Source organism: Sparus aurata, chromosome 16 (genome assembly GCF_900880675.1).
Source record: "Sparus aurata chromosome 16, fSpaAur1.1, whole genome shotgun sequence".
Taxonomy (NCBI): Eukaryota; Metazoa; Chordata; class Actinopteri; order Spariformes; family Sparidae; genus Sparus; species Sparus aurata.
Genome location: NC_044202.1, coordinates 27645361 through 27669611, shown reverse-complemented (window position 1 = coordinate 27669611; position 24251 = coordinate 27645361). Strand labels below are relative to the sequence as shown.

At 41.3% G+C, this 24251-nt stretch overlaps 1 protein-coding gene across 4 annotated transcripts in view; it reads left to right on the top strand.

Annotated features, from left to right (window-relative positions):
* pxdn (peroxidasin) overlaps positions 1-24251 on the top strand; it is a 75881-nt gene that overhangs the window by 18455 nt on the left and 33175 nt on the right. The window contains exons 2-11 of one of the 4 annotated variants that reach the window (XM_030391380.1): positions 1435-1506; positions 2438-2509; positions 11477-11548; positions 13700-13771; positions 15799-15870; positions 16803-16972; positions 19045-19162; positions 19416-19585; positions 20462-20734; positions 22657-22932. In XM_030391380.1, the coding sequence (XP_030247240.1) occupies positions 1435-1506; positions 2438-2509; positions 11477-11548; positions 13700-13771; positions 15799-15870; positions 16803-16972; positions 19045-19162; positions 19416-19585; positions 20462-20734; positions 22657-22932 (1367 nt within the window). The remainder of the gene's footprint in view (positions 1-1434; positions 1507-2437; positions 2510-11476; positions 11549-13699; positions 13772-15798; positions 15871-16802; positions 16973-19044; positions 19163-19415; positions 19586-20461; positions 20735-22656; positions 22933-24251) is intronic. The other 3 variants (XM_030391382.1, XM_030391383.1, XM_030391384.1) reach the window with 3 other exon arrangements.

Sequence of the window (24251 nt, the reverse complement as noted above, 5' to 3'; positions counted from 1 at the left end):
TTACAGAGCGACTGACCCGTAAATATTTCCCTGGCTATTACATAACTTTTTTTATATGGCCTGCATTTTCACAGAAATATGAGAAAGCAATACATTTTCTTAACAGAAAAGGAGCAAAGGTAAAGCTGAAAAACACACTGATTTCAAGATTCTCATCAACCTGCTGTCTTGATAGTCTTACATAATCAGTGAAGTGTGTTATGCCTGTGTGACACAGTCGCAGAGTATTTAGTTTGAAAGTTAATTGGCTAACAAGAATGTAACTGGAGGAGTTGAGCTATCTAGGCCAGAAACTGTTGATGTAGTTCTCTATTTCCGCAGTCAAGAGATAAATCTGCTAGATGGTCCGACCCAAACACTCTCTTTATTGTATTGGCTGAAGGGGTTTTCAAAATGTTTATCAGGATGCCATGCTTGGGTAAATAATGCACAACTTTTTACCAAGATTGTGGTGACTTTTCATCTTATCAAGGTTGGTGGATTATTGTGAGTAACTGGCTCATGATTTCCAGAAAGTGACGGTGATGTTTTCAAATATATTTTTTGGCCACGAGCCAAGTGCCACCTAGCTCTTGTATTTTGGAGAAAAGGCAGGCATCTCTACGGCTGATATCTCCTAAATTCTGTCACTCAAACCCAAAATAATATAATTGAATAAATAGCGATACAGGTTAGAGGAAAATTAAGTATCTTTGATTTTGTGGTGTACTTTCTCTTTAAAGCACCAGTAAAAATCATACAATTGTAGAGGGTGTGCATGATTTTAGAAGAAGTGGGGGACCGAAATAATGTTTTGAAATGCTCTTCTTTAAAGGCTCCTCATAGGAATGGCTGACTCCACTTGCATAACTTATCTTGTAAATACATTTGGTGATTGGCTTAGTTGAAGGTCAGATGACTTAAAGCCTAAGTGCAACAAACATAACATCACTGTTTAGATAAAATGCTCCAATTTCACATACCATGTAATTTTATGACTAGTAATGCCACGTGGAGATCGGAATGATCTCTCGTTCACAGGGCTAAATGCAGTAATAAGGTATTTAGCTTGTCACTGTCATTGCACCTTAAGTTGTTTGTTGTAAAACCAAGAGTGATTAGTGTCATGTCAAGCTATATTGCAATTACTACACAGCCTCTTTAAATTAGAGAGTTAGAGGAGAAAGATACTGAAACCTATGGGGGAATCTTTGGGGCAAATCTAAATCTGCCCTCATGATCAAAGCTTGACAAAGGCAGTCTTGTCAGATGAGTAATGTGTCTAATTATCCTTCAGGATTATAATGTGATAGCGCTGCTCTGGATTTTAGTTCAGGCACCTGTGTATTGCTTGCTTTCTACAAATCTTCCAAGTACAGCTTTTGGAAGTTATGTGCAGATTCCCTCTAAAATATACTTAATGACATACTTTCCTAATTTCCTTCTGTTCTCCAGAGATCTGAGGTTCAACAAAATCAAGGATTTACAACCAGGTTCCTTCAGACGATTAAAGAACCTCAACACACTGTAAGTTTTTGCACTCTGCATGCAAGCTGTTGTAAATAGTACAACATAACCTCAGTTTTGGTATGAGATTGTATCTGAAGAAATATGTGAGTGTTAATAACATCCTGTTGGTTACATATTTCAAAACCTCTAAAAGAATACTATGGAAAACCAATCAAGCCCATTTCCTTTAAACAGCACAAAAGTGATTGTCACTTCCCTAGAAAGTCCTGTTTGCATTACACACACACACAGGCAAATTCTTGCTCTGTTCTGCTGCGGTTTCACACATGTAGGTCAGCTCGTAATCTGTGAGGAATTTATTTTTCCACTTCCACCCACAGGGCTATTTATTATATGTCCAGCCTGCTACATGGTGCATTGCTAAGCTAATAGGGCAGAAATGTTCCGAGTGTTTCTTCATGAGCAATAACATCTTAGTTGCGCAACCGTCTCTCAAATTTTTGCATGCTTTATGTAGTCATGTCTGACAGCCGACATTTTAGACTGTTCAGCTGACTGCTCGAATAAATCAAACATACCTCACCTCATTCAAATATTTGCACACATTATTGAGATGCCTTCTCATCCATGCCTTTGTTGTACGTGCTGTGGCAAAAACATGCAAAGATCAGAGTAACAGCACCCTTCAGCATAACGCTTAAAGTGAAGCTGTGTAGATTCAGTAATATATCCATACTAATTAATAAAGATGAGAATATGCGCAGGACATACTGTCTTAAATTTAGTTTCAAAGTGAAGCAAAGTGCCTTAAGCCAGGAGAGAAGCCTAGCCAGCCATATTGACTGTTGAGGGATTTCTATCCTGAACAGCTCTTTATGGTTTCAGGCTACACAAATACTGTATGTCTGTAATGTCCACTGAAGGACAACTGAACAAACCTAATATGTATCTTAACCACCAAATAAGTTCTGTTCTCTTTTCTCCACAGCCTCCTCAACAACAATCATATACGTAGAATCCCCAGGGGGGCATTTGAAGACCTGGAAAACCTCAAATATCTGTGAGTTGCCCTCATGTAAATTTTGTTTCCATGATCTTGAGACAATGGGGCAGAATCTTAGTTTTTTCAGTCTTTCTAGGTTAAAGGACATTGTTTAGTCTATACTGTTCAGTTAACAAAAGAAGAAGCAAGGTGAAACATTTTTCCTACATTTCTGTTTGGAAAAATGAAGTGTCCTTAAGTGACTGTAAAGTGGAGAACAGCTGATGTTGCTCGGCTGCTCAGTCAGTGAAAATGTATCAGTGGAGTACGGAAAATGCACCAATGAAAAGTCTCCGTTTGTCTGATCCCCTGTACTTATGTGTCTGGAAGTCTTGACCTGGAGGCAGAGTTGAGAACAGATATTTGAGGCGTGTGTAGCCTCAAGGTTTCTTTGTTAGTCACTCATATTATCATCCCAGTGCCTCAGTTGTGGTGAGAGCACTGTTTGTGCTCAGAGTTAGATATAGTCTAATTCTTCTGCTTGAACTTGAGAGGACCTAAGTACTCTGTTGTTAGGTAAAAACTAGAAAATGCTTAACAGCATATTTAGTTTTATATAATATTGCTGTGTTTGGTCAGATGTTTTGTACATTTTGGGTCTAAGATGACATCATGTTTTCTGTTGTCTTTCATTAGGTAATGGCAAAGCGAGTGTGTCTGTGGTAGAAGTAGTGTGACCTACTGTGAAATCACTGCACAGCTTGGACATACCAGCCCAATCTCACACCAAAGCATGTAATAGAACTGCCAAACACTAGTGGACAGTGTGTTTCACAGTTTGCCTTGCCTAAGTGCAAGAAGTACACACTTCTATGAAGGTGCAGTACCAAAAGTGGCCAGTAATGGTGACTGTAGTTCAAAGAGCCAGAATGTCTGAATAAGGAGGAAGTTGGTATAGTATGGGTCATTCACTTTTACCCAGTAGACTCAGGGTATCAAACCCCATATGAAGGTAAATAGTCAGTGGGGATTGTTTTAAGGTTGTAAGGTGGCACCATTTAGTCGATTAATTGAGTCGAGTCGATCCAAACAAAGTTAGTTGCCCCTAGGGCTGGGCGGTATTTCTACTTTTTAAAAGGGTCATATTATCCTTTTTGGGTTTTTGCCTTTTTTGCTGTAAGATGTTTTGTGCATAAAAGTGAGAAAGCCCCCCCCCCAAAAAAAAACCAACAACACCTGGTTTGGAGTCGAGCCTGTACTTCCATAACCTATGTGCATCACTATGTAACAGGCGTTACCTGCTCCAATGAGGTTGGCATGAGAGCCCGACATCCTCTAGTGGGATCTGTGATCACAGTCCAGCACCGTGGAATGTGACAGGCAAATAGAATCTGGAGATGCCATGGTGAACGTTATAGTGCCTGTAACATCATCCAGCATGACTGGTTTGGTGTTGGGTCAGTGATGGTCTGGGGAGGGTTATCCTTGACGGATTGCACAGACCTCCATGTGAAATAGCTAACAGTACCCTGACTGCTACTGGGATGAAATCCTCCGAGCGATTGTCAGATCTTACACTGGTGCAGTTGGCTCTGGGTTCCTCCTGGTGCAGTACTGTTTCCGGCTTCATGTGGAGGCAGTTCCTGAATGACGAAGACATTAATGCCATTGACTTGTTGCATGTTCATGTGTAGAGACCCTGGTGATACTACGAGCAAAGTTTCATGTTGTGTCGAGAAACTGCCTCTTTCGTTGTAATTATGCTTTCACACGAAGGTTTGACTCATATTCAATCACAAATAAAGCCTTGGTTGCTTTTTGGCAGTTTCACTTCAAGGTGTATCGCCATTTAGCCTGAAAATAAAGAGATATGAATTTTGGTCCATTTTGTCCCAACTCTAGCCCAAGTATTTTGACAATTGTGAGGATTTGCTGCTTTTTCTTTTCATTTATTAAGTAAATTTTTGTTTGGCAAAAATAATCAATGAAGACATCCCTTTGAGCTCTTGGAAATTGGGATGAGGATTTAAAATTTGTTTTTCATTTTATCGACAATTTAAACTATTGTTAAATTATTCACTAAAGGAAATATATTATTGTAATTTGTTAGTTGCAGCTCTAATTCCTGCCCTGCAGTAGTGATTTTAAGTCAAACTATGATTTGTTTTTCCTTACCCTAACATGTAATTAGATCATGTTGTTTTTACTTGTAAGCAATATTATACACGACATGCTTGACCAATGGGTAAATAAGACAGTTTAGTTTGAGACTGGGTTTGGCATACAGCACACTTGATACAAGATCATTCTTACCACTAAACAAGAGAGAGGGAAGAGGGGGTGGATAGAAGGGAAGAAGAGGCTTTTCTTTCTCAGTAGAATTTCAGCTTACTGACACACAAACTTACACATTCCCGGCATATATCCCAACTCAGTATGTTGTAATTATATCCTGTAGCTATTTAGTAACTATTTTAATTACAGAGTCCTTTTCACTTTACAGCAGAGTTGATCTAAAGCCTGAACCCAGCCTTTGTGATTAGGGTAAGGTGTCCCCCCACCTCTCTCCCTTCCTGCTGATTCTGTGTTCCATAGCTGGGGGCTAGATTATATCTCCTGTCTCACCTCTTCACTTCCTTTGGACCACAGTAAAGTTTGCTCCCTGTCATCTTTGTTCTCCAAACCTAAAGGCCCCAGTGGCTGTCTACACAGTGTCTCCCCCTCCCCCTACGGCCACTTTCATAAACAAGTCAAACAGGGGTCAGCGCTCCTCTTTGTAGGAACCCTGTACTGTAGAGATGTCCCGATCCGAGCTGAAGGATCGGAATCGGGCCATTATAGGCATTTTTCTACTGTTTGGGGGTCGGCAATTTGAACGTGGAATCAATTTTAAAAAATGTTTATGTCACAGCACAACTTGTGGCAGAACGAAGACACGCGCGTAACGTTACTCTGGCAAACCTGTGGAAAAAATATCTGCAATGTGGAAATATTTTAAACTGGAAAGGGAAAGTAGTCCAATGGCGACAAGTGACAGCAGTGCAAGTTGCCCTCGCTTTGGAAGGAAAGGCCCTGCAGGTGTTGACAGATCTCCAACCAGAAGAGCATTTCGACTGGCCGGCCATTGAAAGGGTGATCCAGCATCAATATGGCCGGCAAACTCATGTAGATGACGCGCGAGACAAGCTGGCTGGATGTAGGAGGAGGGACGGAGAGAGCCTTGGTGCCTACTAGGGGTGTCACGATTCTCCAAATCCTTGATTCGATTAAATTTTCGATTCTAAGGTCACGGTTCGATTCGATTCTCGATTTTTACATTTATTTTTTTTAAGCACAGGTTGCTATGCCATTTTAAGACTAGACTTTCATGCAATATATAATATCTGACCTTTGTTCGCAATGTACCACACTACATTGTCTAATTTAAAACATTTCTTAACAACATAATGTAACAATAACTTATATCTTCAGTCAATTAGAAACTTAAACAGAATAACCTGCCATCTAGTTTCTGCAGAGCTTGCAAACTGGCTTTTTTGTCAACATAGCTCACTGGAAATCCAAAATACTTCCACACCTGCGACTTCAGTGAAAGAGGAGGGGGTTCAAGTTCTGTCGATGGGTCATTGTTGTAAAAGGGGCGGAGCCCCTTTCAGGAATAGGGCGGTGCGTGAGGTGCGTAAGGTGTGAGTGGGCGAGCGAGAGTGCGGGAGCGTGCGTACGTGTGGACAGTGAATGAATGAGACAGGAAGGAAAAGCGAAAAGCAGTAGCAGAAGTAGCAACAGCAGTAAAGTGTACAATACAGTCTGCAGTTTGGCTGTGAATAAAGGCGACGGCTCCTCCAGATACAGCAAAGCTCCCTGGTATTATTTCCTGACCGGCTTAACACGTGAAAGTGGGTTCACCAACAGTAAACACAAACTTCGGCCCCACAGGAAATCATCTCCCCTGTGCTTCCCGACCACGGTCCGGGAGCCGAACAGGAATGGTGTAACACCATGCTATCGTTTGGCTGGCTGTAGCTAATAGCTGCTGGCTTAGCTAGTAGCTAGTTGGAGGAGATTGACTCGCAGCACTTCGACACTTACCGTGTGTGTTTTTTCCCGCTTGGCAAGCCGACCAGACGTGACATGGGGGTGTGGCAGCATCGGCGATCCCATTTTTTAATTCGAAGTTCGAGCTTTTGACTTAATTTTGGTCGAATTCGACTTAAAATCGAAATCGTGACGCCCTTAGTGCCTACCAGTGTTGGGTGTAATGCGTTACAAAGCAACGCATTACAAAGCAGATGGTCGTTACAAGGTAACGCGTTACTGTAATCACATTACTTTTTTCAGTAACGAGTAGTGTAAGGCATTACTGGTCTGAATGTAGTAATCACATTACAGTTCGCCAAGCTCGTTCCATACATTACATTGCTAGTCGCACGCATCACACACAAGGGGCTGGGGGGAGGGGGGGCGGGGGCCGTCAATAATGGAACAGTGATTGGTTGGGGTTTGGCACGAGGTAGCTTTCACCATCACCGATTGGTTAGTCGCCACCCGCAAGGGGAGATGGGATAACAATGGCAGCGTCAACAACACGAGCAGAACATGCAGCTGCATGTGACTTGCCTGAAGACCCCCCGCTGCGTAAAGCCACTTTTGACAGTTGGAGATACAAACATTACTTTGAATTTGTTGAAAGTAAGGAAAATAACTTGACTGTAAGGTGCACACTTTGCCCGTGTTGGAAACTTCTCTCCACCGCTGCTAACACTACCTCAAACTGAACCAAGCACCTGCAGAGACAGCACGCATACACAAAGCTTGTTGCTAAGGAACCGTGGAGCAACATGAATGTAACGAGTAATGTAATGAGTAATGTAACTAATTACTTTCTTCAGGGAGTAATCATGTAATGTAAGGCATTGCTATTTTTGAGAGTAATGTGTAATATATTACTTTTTTGAGTAACGAGCCCCAACACTGGTGCCTACGCAGCAGACCTCCGCCATTACACACGCCTGGGGTATCCCACATTCGACACAAAGGCCCAAGAAGAACCCGCCCTTCAAACCTTCATGTGGGGGCTGCAGCCGGAGCGGCAGATGCCATAGCAGAAGGTGAGCGCGTTAAACATGTGTTGAACACTACCTCCTCCATGAGACACCAGGTGAGATGGACTGATTATGGGGAAAGTGACGAGGAAGGGAGCTCTCATTGCACTACAACGACAGCCCCACAAAGCCACGGTGTGGGACCAGGAAGCTGCCCGGACAGTTCCTTGAAGGCTGTTACAGATGTGGGGAAAGGCCACATTGCATGCCACTGCCCGGCCCCTACCCCAAGAAACCAAGCACCTCAACCACCCACATCAAAGCATTTCCCCTCGACCACACCGCAAATGCGACTGGGTAGACTCGGTCGAACACATGGACTCTACCTGAACTGTGACCTTAATGGCACCCCATGCAGAGCCTTGATGGATAGGGGGTCCACCGTTTCCGTGGTCCAGTTTTCTTCGTCATCTGGAGATTTTTTAATCCCCGGTATGTCCTACCATCTCGGCATTACATTACATTTATTCCACTTTCAAGTTACAACGTGCTGGTATGCGCACTAGTTACATGGATCTCATACAGCAAAGCATGTAAAACAGGCAATCGAGTAGATGCTGAACGTGTGTGAAATAAACAAGCAACGCGTCCACGAAATTTGACGTGTCAACGTAAGGAATATGAAAAAAGCAATGGATGATATGGAGGTACCAAGCGTGGGCTGTGTTGTGTACACACGTCAGCTGGCTGTACATGAGGGTCTGCTGTCACAGAGCAGCATCATAGAATCACATGCTAACGCAAAGCAGATGGTAGGCCAATGTTGCAACAGCATATGCAGAATAAGAAAGAGCCATATCAAAGTAGACTTTGTTTCAACAAAATTAAAAAAAACTGCTTGGATGCCGGTACTTTTTTCTTAATGCAGCTGTATTATCCAGGAAAATATTAGTTAAGGCTAAGTATCGGATCGGGACTCGGTATCGGCAGATACTAAATATTGAAGGACTCAGATCGGGATCAGGCTGAAAAAAAACCTGATCAGGACATCCCTACTGTACTGTTTATTTTATCCTCGAATTATTCAGTTATATTACATCCATCTGTAATTGCTGCCATTGTGTTTATTATAGGGACACAGATTCTTGATATATGCTTTCATCAAAGTACATTAATACAGGTTTCCTTTAATACTTTGGATTCATTTAAAGCTTCCTTTTTGAGACTGTTGATGATGAAGTGATCAGCTGCAGTAAGGGGAAATCCTCCTGTGTCTCAACCAGACATAAATTTATGGTTAAAGGCAGGCTGTTTCAGTGCAAACTGTTTTCTTTTTATGAGTATTAACACTAAATTATATCTGCTCACTCAAGTCAAGCCCCTTTTGAACCCACAATTTTCATGTCCAGTTTCTCATGTAAACCCACACACACAGTGTTTTTTATTCCAGCTGTGTTCTCCAAAGTGAAACTTGAAGTTTCTGTAGTATTGAAACAAAACACCTTGTTACCCAGTTGTCAGTAAACTACACAGATTACACTTAATGGTCTGAGTTTTTACTACCATCATAATTTATTTCTACGGAGCCCCAGCCATGACATGGTCAAAAAAGAATTAAATTGTGGCCACAATATAGCTATAACGTGCGCACGTTATCCTGTATTTAGGCAGTTATTTAATTAGGCTTATAATATAGTAAACTTTTAAGCTTCTGTGATTTTACTGCAGGACAAATGTCCAGAGAACACTACAGACACTTTCAGTAGTTCAGTAGCAGTTACACTACTGTAAGTGCACAGCTGCGTTCGGTGGCATCATTAAACACCGCGGCGTTGTATTGATGTACTTTCAAAGGAGATCATCAGTGAAAGGCACTGCCTAAATGCGGGATAACAAGACAAGACAAGAACCAGAATAAGAAAAGACGCTCACCTTAAGGACATCACGTAGGCTATTGCTGTTTCTAGAGAAGGTGCGCTCGATTTGCTTACCCAGCTGTCCAGGAATGATATTAATATTATTAATTACTATTTCGTGCACACATTATACCTACTTTGTGGCCACGAATTAGTGTTTCGTGCGCACGTTATACTTATTTTGTGGCCACAAATTAGTATTTTGTGCGCACGTTATAGCTATATTGTGGCCACAATTAAATTTTTTTTTTGACCATGTCATGTCTGGGACTCCATATATTTCAGATACGCTCTGCATGGGAATGTAGCAATAGTTTTGGTTTGTTGTTCATTTTTTATATAAGCATTGCATTAATCTTTTATGGTAGGAAACCTGATATCACAGACAATGATAAAAAAGCATGTTAATATATCCATACATTGCACTTGTGCCGTGGAGAGATCTGTATCTCTCATCATGTCTCATCATGAGTGATAAGGTGGAGAGTAAAAGAGATAGACAGGAGATGAGAGGGCAGACAGCTCTAAGCCATTGCTTTTCGAGTATCACATTTCCTAAACATGTATTATGGAGGCAAAACATGCTCATGTCAAGGGTATTTGTCTTTCAGTGTGCTAAAACACTGTGTTGATCCTATACAGGCTGCAAAATACTTCAGCCTGTTTCATGGTCAAATTTTAGTCAGTTAAAAAAAGTGGAGACATATGGAGGGGTGGTTTGACACACATGGAAGTTGTTTACAACTGATTTTCAGTCCATCAGTGATAACTGTTTTTTTTTAAGCACACACCATCTTAACAGCATTATTCTGTCCTTTTCCCAGAAAGGTTCATCTGAACTTCAATTTAATTATGTGAATTTAAACTATGTAATTGGATGTTAGGACTAATTAACAGAATTGTATGTATTCCAAGAGTATTCTACACTGTTTTACTGTAAAGTCTTAATACTTAACTAGTAATGTCAAGTTGCTTTTTTCTTGCCCATATTGACTTGATTACTGCGAAATGTTTAAGATTATTTTACCGAAATTGTTTTACTGAAATCATCAGCAAATACAATGATCTTTAAAGTATTCCATCATACACTGCACTGTCCACTGTTGTCACCATGGGAACATGGTGTATGTCTAATTGCTGTCTAGTCATGTACATCTGTGAAAATACTGCCGATAACAAAATGACACTGGTAATTAGGGGTGTCACGATTTGTAAAGCCAAAATCAAATGTAATGAGCTTTCAGTTTCGATCATTGACATTCAAACCAAGATTTGTGATTCTCCCTGTAATCTTTATTTCCATCCTTGCAGAGAACAAAAATACAACACAGCTAGCTAAATGTTAGCCTGCAGTTGCACCTCCAGAAATGTATACTGTATGCACAGAGATGATCAACTGACTTATTTATTTTTTTTTTTTCCAGAAATCCTTTTTTGATTTGTTTAAGAATAGGGTGTACTTGGGCCAGATTTTTAGAAACAGAATATTGTAACCAACTGAATTTCTATCTTTTTTTGTTCATTGTTGAGTCCCAGAAGGTAGGTATTTTTTGTGAATTTTGGGATCCTTATTTTTGTTATTATTTGATCTTGTCAAATCTGACCCTGCAAATAGCCACTAGGTTAAAATCAACCTGTTGTAACATACTCTGGTCTTTACAAATCCAGATAAGATAGTCTAACAATGGTATAACTGAAAATTCAAATTCAGTTGATGAATTGAATAAAGGATTTGGAGAATTGTGTCACCCCTACTTTTGATGTTACAGTCAGTGCTCTACTTTTACCACTCTCACCTGAAGTCTTAGTTGTGAAGTGTGTCTAAGTTTGTTTCTGTGTAACTGCTCAGCATCTTTGCAAGCTCAAAGGAAAGAGCCTTCCCTGAAATTGGCTACAACTGGTAACATTCATGAAGCAGGCTTAAATACGTTAAAGTCTTAACATTTGTAAGAATTAATCAGAGTTTTTCTACTTTCTCTTATAATAACCAGGCAGAATTCAGATGATCCTGTGTGTGTGCGTGTGTGCGTGTGTGCGTGTGTGTGTGTGTGTTTGTTACTAATGTTACTGATTATCTCTCCTTTCAGCTATTTGTACAAGAATGAAATCCAATCAATTGACAGACAAGCATTTAAGGGGCTTGTCTCTCTTGAGCAACTGTAAGTGACCAACTTCCTCGTCAACCTTTTCTTTCTGCTCACCCACCCTCTTTCTTTCCATCTGCAAAATACCTCGATCCCCCACCCCCGCCCCCACCCCCACCCCTCCCTGAAAGATTGCTATAAACAATTCATGAAACCTTGTAAGGTCTACATGATCAAAAGTGATTTATAAGTTAAGTTATATGATGTAATACTGCCAGGCATTACACAGACGTTTTTTGAGTTGTTATGAATGCTTTGTGACATGACTGTGTAGGCCTTCTACAGGTATCATGATAGTTCTGTTCAGTTAGTTTTCAGTACAGTGACAACCTCTCCCTCCTCCCTCCCTACATGCGCCCCTCTATCCACTTCTCCACCACCACAATGCATGCCGTGTGTGCACCCACCCTTGTATGCCGTGCTGACCCTCTTTGACCCTTTTGCATGAGTCGCATGTCTTGTGAGGACGACAGATATGCACCACCTCCCTGCAAAGCTTCAAGCATGATATCTAGCCTTGTGCTGCTAGTAATGCTAGTGGCATGGCAGATTCAGCTTTAGAGCAAAGCTTGGCTTGTATCCTGCTACTGCAGAAACCACTCCTCTGCACTGATTTGCTAAAATCTGTTCCAAGTATCCATTTGTGAAAAACCTTGAGTGCATTATGTATGTTTAGTCTGTGTGATAAAATTCAGCTGCTTCCTGCAAGTCTTGACTGTCAGACACTTGATAGCTCTCTGCCGTTTTACAAAAAGCTTTTCCTCTGTTTTGTCTTTTATATTTGCATGTTTGACAAGAAAATACATTGGCAATTGCTGATTGATGTTATTATGATATTAAATGTGTTTTAAGAATAGAATTGATGTGATCTCTGGTTACAGAAATGATGCCTGTATTGTGTTGATGAGCCAGCGTGTCATTATCACAACCAATATTGCAACTATGCACCTTTTCCTTAGCAAATAAGGCTTTCTGTAGTCTTGGAGGGGACCGTGAATAACTGTACCGTGAATCAGGCTCCATGCCTGGCAGCTATTTTGAATTTTGCTTTTCTTGAATAGTAATATAAAAAGCTTAAAAATCCTACTTACATTCCCTTAGGACCTGTTACCAATATTTATCTTTTGATGTTTATCAGCATGTCAGTGGGTTCATCAAGGAGTAAATAAAGATCACACAGGATGACAGCGCAAAAATCAAAAAATATTCTGCTGATCATTTTTACACGTTTAAAGGGACAGTTCACCTCAAAATCAAAAATACATACTTTTACCTGCAGTAATATTTATTAATCTATTGGTATGAGTTGCCGAGTTTCGGAGATATCACCTTTAGAGATGTCTGCATTATCTTGAATATAATGGAACAAGATTAAGTGGCTTTAAAATGAATTCACTGTTGTCTCTTTAAAACCTCTCTGTCTTCACTTGTCTGGACTGTGTTGTGTTTGTCTATTCTGGCCCCTTTACAACATATATTTTAGGCAACACCAAAAGACATTTTGTTGGATGTCCATTACAGCTTGTCAAAACACAGCTCAGAATTAATAGTTGAAATAAACTAAAATGAGTTTTTTGGGTGGAAGACATGCAGAGGAATGAAGCATTTTATATGACATTCTTTGCTGTTTTTTCTCTGTCTGTCTGTGTTGCTGCTGCAGCTGCTTTGACCATTGCTTGTTCTGTCTGAACAAGCCTATACCCAATTGAACCCTTACAGTTAGCATTCAACCATCAGTTGGATTACATTTACGTTACCTTTTATTTGTAAGCATATAGTTTGATTTAGGTTTTCTCAGCTCAAAGGTTTTTTGTTAATTCCATGAGATAATCATTAGATTTGTTATTTCACCTGTGGGAAATCTCATCTCAAACTCAGGATTCAGCCATAGATTTTCAGACCTTGTATTCAAGTGTCGAACATGGAAGCCTGATGTGCAAACTTCTCCAGTCTATTTGCAATCAACTAGGAGCTATATATCACTTTTTGTGAAACAATTTTTACAGTAACATGGTGTGCCAGGGAAGGCCAGGTGAACAGGGACATTTCAATGTTCTCATTTTCTCCCCTCTTTGGGCCTTTTCAGGGAAATTCAATTACATGTAGTCAGACAGGGTGTCTTAATCATATTTCACTGTGCTTTGTCTACACTTTCTACCTCTACAGGTACCTGCACTTCAACAACATTGAGTCTTTGGAACCAGAATCATTCACTCACCTGCCAAAGCTGGAAAGACTGTAAGTTCATCCTGTCTGACCTTTCTCCTAAGATTCCTGAAATATAAGAAGTTCACACACTACACTGGACTCATGGAAGAGAGCCGCTTCGGCTATATCGGACCTGCTCAGTTCAGAATAAAGGCACTCAGCAGGATTGTAAGACATTAGACCGAGAGGGGAGGTGGGAGGGAAGGGGGATGCTGCCAGGGAGGGAGGGAGGGATATGTTAAAAATGTTTGCACTGTTTGACCCTGTCATGTGAAATTTTATTCTCAATAAAAACAGTATTTCACAATAAAAAAAAAAAGAAGTTCACACACGCATTCCAAATAAATTAATACCTTTCTCACAAATCAAGGGATTCACAGATTTAGGAGCAACACGACTCTTGATAGAAACAAAAAGCAATTGCCAATATCATGTACTTGTTATGGAAGTAAGTGTCAAATCAGGCTGGTCCAGACTTTGTTTAGCATGACACTGGAATAACCTGACCGGCTAAATGCTTCTTAACAAGCCTCTGAGGCTCCCTGTTGGTTTGTAGTTGCTTCAGATAATAACACAGTGATGATAGCGGATTCTGGAAGTTGATCCAGCTTATATTATATATATTTTGTTCCCGTGAGGCTAATTTTGTTTGTCCTCTTTGAGTTGGAAGTGTTCCATTCATTCTGCAGTTTATCTGTGGAACAGACAGCTCGAGGTGAGTCAATTAACCGACCTATGGCAGGAAATGTATTGGGATAAATTATTATCAACATTTTCCTAATTATACTGCTTCCAGAAATACTCACACTTGAAAAATCAGTCAGAGAAAAAGAGATCAAAAGGGAACTGAGATCCAAAATTTCAGGTCCAAGTCCTGGACTGGTCTAACTAAGAACACATCTTGGCCCATTAAACACGGAGCTGAGCTAATTGCAATCACAGAATAGAATATGACGAACTTGTTCATCACAGATCACTGCTTATACTATATATTTATCTATGATATTTATCAGATATTTTAATGGGTTACTCCAACTCATTCAAAAAGTTGTAGTTTAAATCCAATTATTCTTATTTACTGCTTGTAGATATGTTCTTGGAAATCTGTCTTATCTGTCTAATGTGTCAGCTTCATTTTAAATTAAGTAGTGATGTTCATGTTGTTGTCCCTGTCCCTGAAAAAAGCATAACCAGATTCGTAAAATTCTTTCAATACTGTAACAATTAACACGTCTTCCTCTTTTGTCAACAAACAACCAATGACCTTTTTTTGCAAATGACTAAAGCTGTTTTATATGTAGTTTGCTAGTCCAGTGCGCTGCCTGCAAATGTTCTGGATATGCACTTTTCTGACAACATGCAGATGTGATGTCGCCTCTGCTTCTAAAACTCTACAACAGATGTCTGAAGAAAGTCCTGTTAAATTCCTCTTTCATTGTCCCTGTTTATGCCTGGTCTCTGGAGAGGGTGAAAAAGAAAGGACACCTGCTAAAAATGAAGGAAGGAATTCCCAGATGCATACTCTGTGTCATGTTGGGGAATATCTCCATGGTCACGGTCAAAGCAGTCACTTTGGTGAAGTTGCCAGAGAGCATATCTGTAGATCAGTTTCCTACAGCTAAGGATAGGAGATGAAGCGCTGCATCAAAGATGGTCCTAATTTATACTTGTTAAAGAATGAATAGTTTTTGGGAAATGTTTGTCAGAGGACCGTTACATAAACAGGAAAATGTTATGATATCTGTTTATAGCTGAAAACTCCGAGTCTACGGGTCATCAAAATAAGTCATTTTTGCATGTCTGGAGCGATGATCATATGATGATCATTTCCCTATTGGAAAATGTTATATGATTTTGATTTGTTACTTACGTGAGGGCATTTTCCAAATACCATAAATGTTTATTAATTTACGATACTTAAGTTCCTTTCATTTTAATAGAAGACCTTAATGAATGAAGTTTTCAGTACTTTCGTGAGCTAACCATGTAGCCATAGCTAGTTTTACAGTTCTGAAATGCTGATAAACCATAATAGTTTTCTTTTCTCTTTTCCTCAGATTTTTGCACAACAACAGAATCACCCAGCTAGTCCCGGGTACCTTCTCTCATCTTCAGGCCATGAAACGTCTGTAAGTGGAAAAGTCACTAACAACCACCGAAAAATCTGTCTGTGTTAGAATGCATGTCTCTATCAATTTCTGCAGTTTACTCCCATGACACCCAGTATCAAGCAAGGCCTGTTTGTCAGTTAAATGCTATGTAACCACACTACACTGTTCTCACACTTCTTTAGCTGCAAGATGGTTTCCATCAAAAGGCTCACAGCTCGGTCCTTCTTGTAGTTTAGCTATTCTCTCTTTGAGTCTGCTGCAGTGGAGATTGGAAAGGGCTGTGAATGGCACAGCAAGGCAATTCAAGGTGCTCTAACCTAGGGTGAGGTATGATGAGAAAAGCAAAGAAAATAAAAATTCGACTTTCCGTCATACACAAATGTCAATACATTATCCCTGAAATATGAGAACGTGGGCACTTACAATGTTTGGCAAACTATATCTAATACAGCTTCAAACACCATCCTCCTCTAGCAAACAGACAATGAAGAAAATGCATCAATTTGGTCTCATACCATCATTTCCTTGCCTCTTGCCTCCTCTTTAAAAAACTGATTAATTCATAGCAAACTCTAAACTACTTTATTAGAAGTGAAGTTTTACAAATTGCCTCACCAATGACAAACCATGCCAGTAAAAAGCCATGTCATGGATAATTGACGTATCTTGGTAGAAATGAAAGCTGGATCAGTTACCAGAGGACGAGGCCAAGCAGAGAGATAGTTTCCCACGGCAGGAAGCTAGTGTCTTCCAACATGGCCCTGCTGAGCCCCACTGTTTGGACTGAGCCAAGCTGAGCCAGACCAGTTTTAGTTCACAAACTGCCAGAGAGGATTTAGACGATACATTTACTCCACAGTTACATGTCATATCCTGTATGCTTAATGTATCGACCTCATGCCCATTTTTCACTTAATGTGTGTCTATGTGCATTATGTCTGTCCGTTCAGGCGACTGGATTCCAATGCATTAAATTGTGACTGTGAGCTGCTGTGGCTGGCCGACCTGCTGAAGCAGTATGCTGAGTCGGGCAATGCCCAGGCTGCTGCCACCTGCGACTACCCCAGCCGCCTACAGGGCAGATCAGTGGCAACACTCACAGCTGAGGAGCTCAACTGTGGTACAGAGAAAAAGCAGGATTTCCACTAATGATGACAGTTCTGGATCACAAAATGTTTTTCAGCACAAAACAGGGACAGTCATGTTTTGAGATACCTGTGGTGGTTTGAGGATATTAGATTTTTTTTGCTAGTGTTTCCTTTTATGTGCATCATTAACATATACTAGGTTCGCCTGGTTTTGACCTATTGAAGCCTAATTTTCTTTTCCATTTGGACAACATTTCAACCTGAGAGGAGCAAACATCTGAGCAAGCATACATGAAGCCACACGCACACGTTTCTGTAGGAGGATGCATATGTTTTCCATGTTCCTCTTCTCAAACACACTCTTCTAACCTGAACCACAAGTCAGTCTACATACAAAACCTCCAGCCTTCCTGTCAGCAAATATTAGGTGTGCTTAGTCACTGTCTCTAACATGTACACCCACACAGACAGACTCATACACATGTGTGTCCTCTCTTTGTGTCTGAGGTCTCCAGGCACCCAGCTGTTTCACTCTTCATACCACACCAGCTGTGTCTCTGCTCTATGTGAAAGAACCTCTTCAATTTTGCCTTGGGTTTGTCCAGTATGACACCACCAAAAGATGTTCAGTCCATCTTTGAGATGAGGGTCCTGTTTTAATGTGCTAAACATACATACTACAGTACCATTTTCAAACATACAGTGTCATCAGTTGGCGACCATAGAGGGTCTGTCTGACCAGTTAGGACGAGTACTGGGATGAGGGCACCACACTGTGTATTTTTTTGTATTTTCTGACTGTCACTAAGCATGCCTTAGACTCCAGCAATTAAACAAAAGGGCATAAAGAGAGGTTCATATTAATAAATACTGATATTTCATCACTTGTCCACAACTATGCCAGCAGGGAACAGACGAGTTTGGATCAATTTTTTTAAAGTCTTGATTGCCTGATGTAAGATGATGTCTTACACACTACAGTATGAAGTCTGAATCTTACTGACTTGGATATTTCTAAAGACTTCTCATATTTCTATACAGCTGATTTTCAGGCAGATTCTATAACAGGTGATTAGCCCACTGGCAGTAAATAGAATTGTCTTAGCTCACTGTTTCCTCCAGCTCCCACTGAATTCTGCAGTCTGAGCCAGGCAGCCCAGTTGGCAGCCGACTGCAAACCAACCACTTTTAAATCTCAGCAGCTAATTTGATGGCCTCAACTTGCCCATTCTTGCTCGATGTAACCCTGTAACCACTTTCACTTCATCTCTCTGCATAGCAAAGCAGCAGAGGTGGAATGTGTGCTAGTGGAAGCATTCCACACCTCCTCCTTGTTCTCCTTCTTTCCTCATGTTAACTGGGCAGAACAATGCACGGCAGGTTGAACAGCTGTCAAAACAGAGATGAAGCTGCATCTTTCTGCACAAGTGGTATCTGATAAGCTATTTCTGCCTTCTCATTTGACCACAATAGAGTTCATATTACCAAGCACCAGGATAGCCATCCCACTGCTATTATAGTCACCAGTGCTAATGTGGAGCGATTTGGTGGCAAGAGGAGATCTCAGTAGACATGCTCATGCTTTGTCCGCACTGGCTGCTTATGTATTGCATGACCACTGTGCTGCTCAGCTGCTGCGGCTCACTAGCGTGTGTGTGTGTGTCCACACAGGCAGCATTGGGTAGAGGGTCTGGGAGTTGACCACATACAGTGCCCTCACAATGGCTTACACTTGATGCTTTTTTAATGATTTCCTCATGAGTGGTTTGTATTTGCAGTGGTACACTCTGATCTTAAATTAAAAGAGCTTCTAGTGGTGGCCAAAGGAGTATGGTTCGGACCTGCTCAATTTGGATTGTGTCATTAAATGACTGTTGTTAATTGCCACTATACAAATAAAAATTGGTTGATTATACACTGTGGTTTGCTTTGAGGTAGACTCCTCTACAGCTCAGGGTAGGTAACTGAGAGTGTCATTAATCGTCAGTTGTGATGACTCATGAAACATGGCCAGAGAGGTTAGTCTGTTAGTCTTCACTGTCTCAGAATATCTGCCTAGACATCAGCCTTGACACCCAGCCATTATCTTTTCCAATTCCCCCAGAGGTACCCAGGATCACCTCAGAACCCCAGGATGTCGATGTTACATCAGGGAACACCGTCTACTTCACCTGTAGGGCTGAAGGCAACCCCAAACCACAGATCATCTGGCTCAGGAACAAGTAAGATTATTAGTCAGAGGTTGTGTGCGTTTTTGGGTCTATCCCCCTGCACTTAATGTTATGGTAATGCTAAGTAACAGAAGCCTATACTTCACTGACTGTTTTTCTAGCTAGGTCTAGTTTTAAGATTGATTACTTGTATTTATGTTCCCAAGTGTTGAAATGTATACACAATGGGTTATTCACAGTATGTGCTGTATACATTCATTGATTTGTGTTTGTAAGTGATGTATGTCCCTGTGCCCCTTGACAGCAACGCCCTGAACATGCGTGATGACAGTCGTCTGAACCTGCTGGAAGACGGGACACTGATGATCCAGGACACCAGGGAGACAGACCAGGGAGTCTACCAATGTATGGCCAAAAACGTGGCCGGGGAGGTCAAGACCTCACAGGTCACACTGCGGTATTTTGGAGCCCCTTGTAAGTGGCTGTTTTTAATCTCATCCTCTGCTCATCACAATTAACACTTTTAACACAGTTAACGCTAATTAACTTACATCACAGACTGACATGTCAATTCATATGTCTAGAAAAATGATGTGATTCTTTTTTTGTCATTAGAATAGAGCAAGGTTTGTACATTGTGAGTAACAGAGAGGCTACCTTCATAGTTCAGCAGGTAAAATAACTGTGATGTCCCACTGAGCCATGAGCAAAGCCTGGAGACTTCAAATTGGTTTTTTTTACTCCACATACTCCACACACATACACACAAAAATACATTCTGTCCTTTGTCTCTGTTGCACTTTCTCGCTGATCTTCTGCCTGATATACATACACTTAAACGGCTCTCACACATCAATCAGTCAAGGTCTTATTAGCTTTTGCTTTTGGAGGTTACCATTGCTGTCTCTAGATGACCCAGGGGTCATCGCCATGTGATGGATGGCCCTAGTGACGACCCCATGTTAAGGAACACTTTTTCGAGCAGATGTTGTGCATTTCCTGTCTCCATGTGATTGTAAACACCAGCCCTCTTGCTGTGTACATATTTCCTCTGACTTCACAATAATCAGCCACCTAATATGACACAAAAACATTTTGTGAAACCCATAGGATGTTGTTTTAGCAGTAATCAGAGTTTTAGTGACAGAAATATAAAGTTGCATGAACCGACCTTTCAAATGCACACAAAAGTAGCTTTCTTTTGAACCGTTTGCCAACATTTATATCGGTCCCTAATTCACTACAGTTACTTAAACCAGAGACCCTAAAATAAAATCACCTCTCACCTAATTAACCTAACCCCATTCCTACGTTCTCCCCTCCCCTCCCTTCTCTCCCCTACTCTTCCAGCCCGGCCAAGTTTTGTGATCCAGCCCCAGAACACTGAGGTGCTGGTTGGAGAGAGTGTGACCCTGGAGTGCAGCGCCACAGGCCAGCCACAGCCCCGGGTCTCCTGGACAAAGGGTGATCGGACACCCCTGCCCAACGATGCTCGCATCAACATCACCCCTTCTGGAGGCCTTTTTATCCAGAATGTAGTACAAGCTGATGGAGGAGAGTACACCTGTTTTGCCTCCAATAATGTTGATACCATACATGCTACTGCATATATTATCGTACAAGGTAGGAATCAGAATTACTTTTTCTCACTTTGATTTATTCATACAAAAGTCAGATTCTATGCTCAAAATTGCCTGCTGTAGTTCAGACGTGAATCTTGTCATTTCTTGGCTTGCCTGTTTACTTGCATCTTCCATCTTGTATGGTGTCTTTACTGTCAGCATGGGCAAAAGTCATTAAAAGTCTCAACATGATTATTCAAGTAACCATGCATCTACTTGCAATAAACAATTAGGCAACAAATACAGTGATTTTTACTGCTATTATCCTAGTTCCTCTTGAACATCTGGGCCCGTATTCACAAAGAATCTTAAGGCTAAAAGTAGCTCCTAACAGGCGAATTTAGGAGCAACTCCTAAAAATAATGGGCGTGTCAGTCGTAACTTTAGGACTCCTAATTTTTGAAAATAAGAGTTATTCACAAAACATTTTAAACCTAAAAGTAGCACCTAAGTCTGGGAGACCTTAGAACTAACTCGCCTAACTCCTAACTCGCTAAGACCTGGACACAGCTGAATGTTTTGGAGACGCTAAATGACAGGGAATTATCAAAACGATGTTGGATGGACCGTGAAGGGATTGAAGTTGTGGTTGAGTTGGTGAGGGACACAATAACGTCCCCAACCAACCAAAACAATCCAATAACGCCAGAGTTCAAATGTTTGGCAACACTCCGGTGTTTGGCTACGGGGAAAATGCTGCTCTTCACACGGGACTAGTATTACCTGGGAACCTCAAGTGATTTAGAAATTATCCCACCATGTCGCACAGGATAAGTGAAGTCTGTGTTTTAACTCGAATTTACTGACATTATCCCCGGGTCGATCGCACTGGAGCCCAAACAGTTAGATATGGATATTTTTAATATAATAACTGGTGAGCCTGTTGAAAGATGGAAAAATGTTCCTTACCGCATGCTGCCATGCATGTAATCCATCTAATCATCTTTTGAGATTTCGCTCTTCTGATGAGCCTCCTGAATTTGCACCCAAAATGCTGTCAAAACTTTCATTTATAATTCCCAACGCAGCCTCCATAATTCTCGACCAGGAAAAAGGCAGAAAAAGGTGTGGAAAACACAAAAAACCTTGAGAAAAACAAAAACGACCCCAAATCACAGAGATGCTGATTCACACGGGCTAATATTATCAAATGACCTCTGTGTTTGGTGAGATATGGTAGGAAATTTGCGGTGGAATTTTTACTTTACAAATTACGGACTTGGCAGATTTGCACGGGATTAAGATCACAGACGACCTCCGCAATTATTACAAATTACTGGAGGTCCCCAGGTTATACTAGTCCCGTGTGAATAGGGCTTTTGTCAGTCGGAAAAAGTTGCATTCCATCAACACGCAAATTGTATTTGACGCATGTTACAATATACTGGACATTGTTGCAAAATGGCCTGGACCTCTAGTCTCAGATGATACAAAGCAGCTGTGTGTGATGTGTGCCAGTGTCACTGTGTTAGCCCCAGAGCCAGTCTGTCACTGCTGCAGCGACTTGTTCTCCAGCTCAGGGGTTATGTACAGTGAATGTAGCACATCATTGTCATTGCTGACTATATCCAGCAATGCCATGTGTCACTCACAATGTAGAAAACACTTAACATTATCACAATGAATGTAAACAATGTAAACAACAAATCGTTCTCTGATAGTTCTCAGAACTTTCAAGCTTAGTGTTGGCTGCACTTTCTCTGTCATTCTTGTGCAACTATCTCACTAATAGCTTTAGCATTGCTCCACCTAGCCCTGTGGAAGACTCTGGTCATGCCCCCCCCAAAAGTTTTTTTTCTAACTGACTTATCCCCTGCTCTTACTGTATTTTCAACTGTGGTCTGACAAGGTAAATAAAGGCTCCTTAGCAAGATTTAACTTTCAAACAAAATTTTACTCTGTTTTTTCCCCTTCTGCCCCTAGCAATCCCCCAGCTCACAGTCACACCACAGGATCAGTCAGTCTTGGAGGGTCACACGGTGGACTTCCCCTGCGAGGCAAGTGGGTACCCCCAGCCGGTGATTGCCTGGACACGTGGGGGCAGTCCATTACCCCTAGACCGCCGCCACTTGGTCTTGTCTTCCGGTACTCTCCGCATCACTCGGGTGGCAGCCCATGACGAGGGCCAGTATGAGTGCCAGGCAATCAGCCCTGTTGGAACTGTACGCACTGCTGTGCAGCTCAGCATCCAGCAGAGAGGTGAGGGTGTAGGGTGAGGCTTCGAAGTAAATATAGTTTACTGGGCATGGAAATAAGGAAAAGGATGATTCAGGTCACAGTTACATTAGGTTAGGTACAGTTTAAGAATGGCTCAATGTGGCTGAAACATGGCTGTACACACGCTGTTAGTATGGCTACTGAAAGGCCCTCTTCAAACACTGCATGACTGTAGGAGTGATGCAGCAGTCTACACTCACAGCTTATTTGTCGTTTGAACATACAAGCCTGGTATTAAACTGTTACAATGCATGTATACACTGACAGGCATATAGCTGTGTGTGTGTGTGTGTGTGTGCGTGTGTGTGTGCCTGCATGCGTGCGTGCATGCGTGTTACTGAAATTACAGGCTTGGTGTAGCGCAGGAAAGCATGGAACTCTATAATCCTGTGATGACACCATGTTTTTCCATGTAGTAATTGCTGTTAACATGGCTCAAAGTACACATTGCATAATGGTCCCACATTGTTAAAGTGCTATACAAGCACACAACCATACAGGCAGTGTATGGTGGCTGCCTTATACGAAGAGGGTTGAACAGAGGATCAGACAAAGAGGACAGTGAAAGCAGGGATTAAAAGGATGTTACTTTTCTTGTAGGGATATATAGTATTTCTCCATTTAACAGAGTTTTAAGTATCCCTGCAATATAATTAACTGTTTATATGTTTTTGTATTGTTCACTCTTCTTTGTCACACACTGGCAATACATTATCTGCCACTTTAATGCTGTGTACTTTACACTGAAGTGAACCCTGTTTTTTAGAGAGGTCAACTTTGAGTTAAAGGTTGTTGATTACTATGAAATTGCGTCCCACTCCACTTTGTGTTCTCAAACTTGTGGGATTTTCCCATGGCCAGGAGGTTCAATACTGGCTGCTTCATTGGAACTATGAAGGAATTTGGACATGGTGTGTGGGGGGAAAACATCCACCTCAGCTACAGAGAGCATATTTGATAGATCTAAGTCAGTATGAAAATGAATCATCTGTAAAACTGCTCAACACTGTGTTTGGTTGCCTGTGATGAAGTAAAGTTACAGTTAGCAGTGTTTTTTTTTAAAGATTTTTTTCGGCATAGACACCTTTATTAAGCAGTAGACAGAGAGGAAATACGGGAAAGAGAGGGGGATGTGACATGCAGCAAATGACCTCCGGCGGGAATCGAACCGGGGTCGGCTGCATATATGGCATGCGCTCTAATCACTCAACCACCTGCACGCCCAGTTAGCAGTGTTTCCTCTAGGACTTTTTTCAGCAGCGGGGGCAGGCTCTCCGGGGAGCCGTGGCGGCGTAAACAAT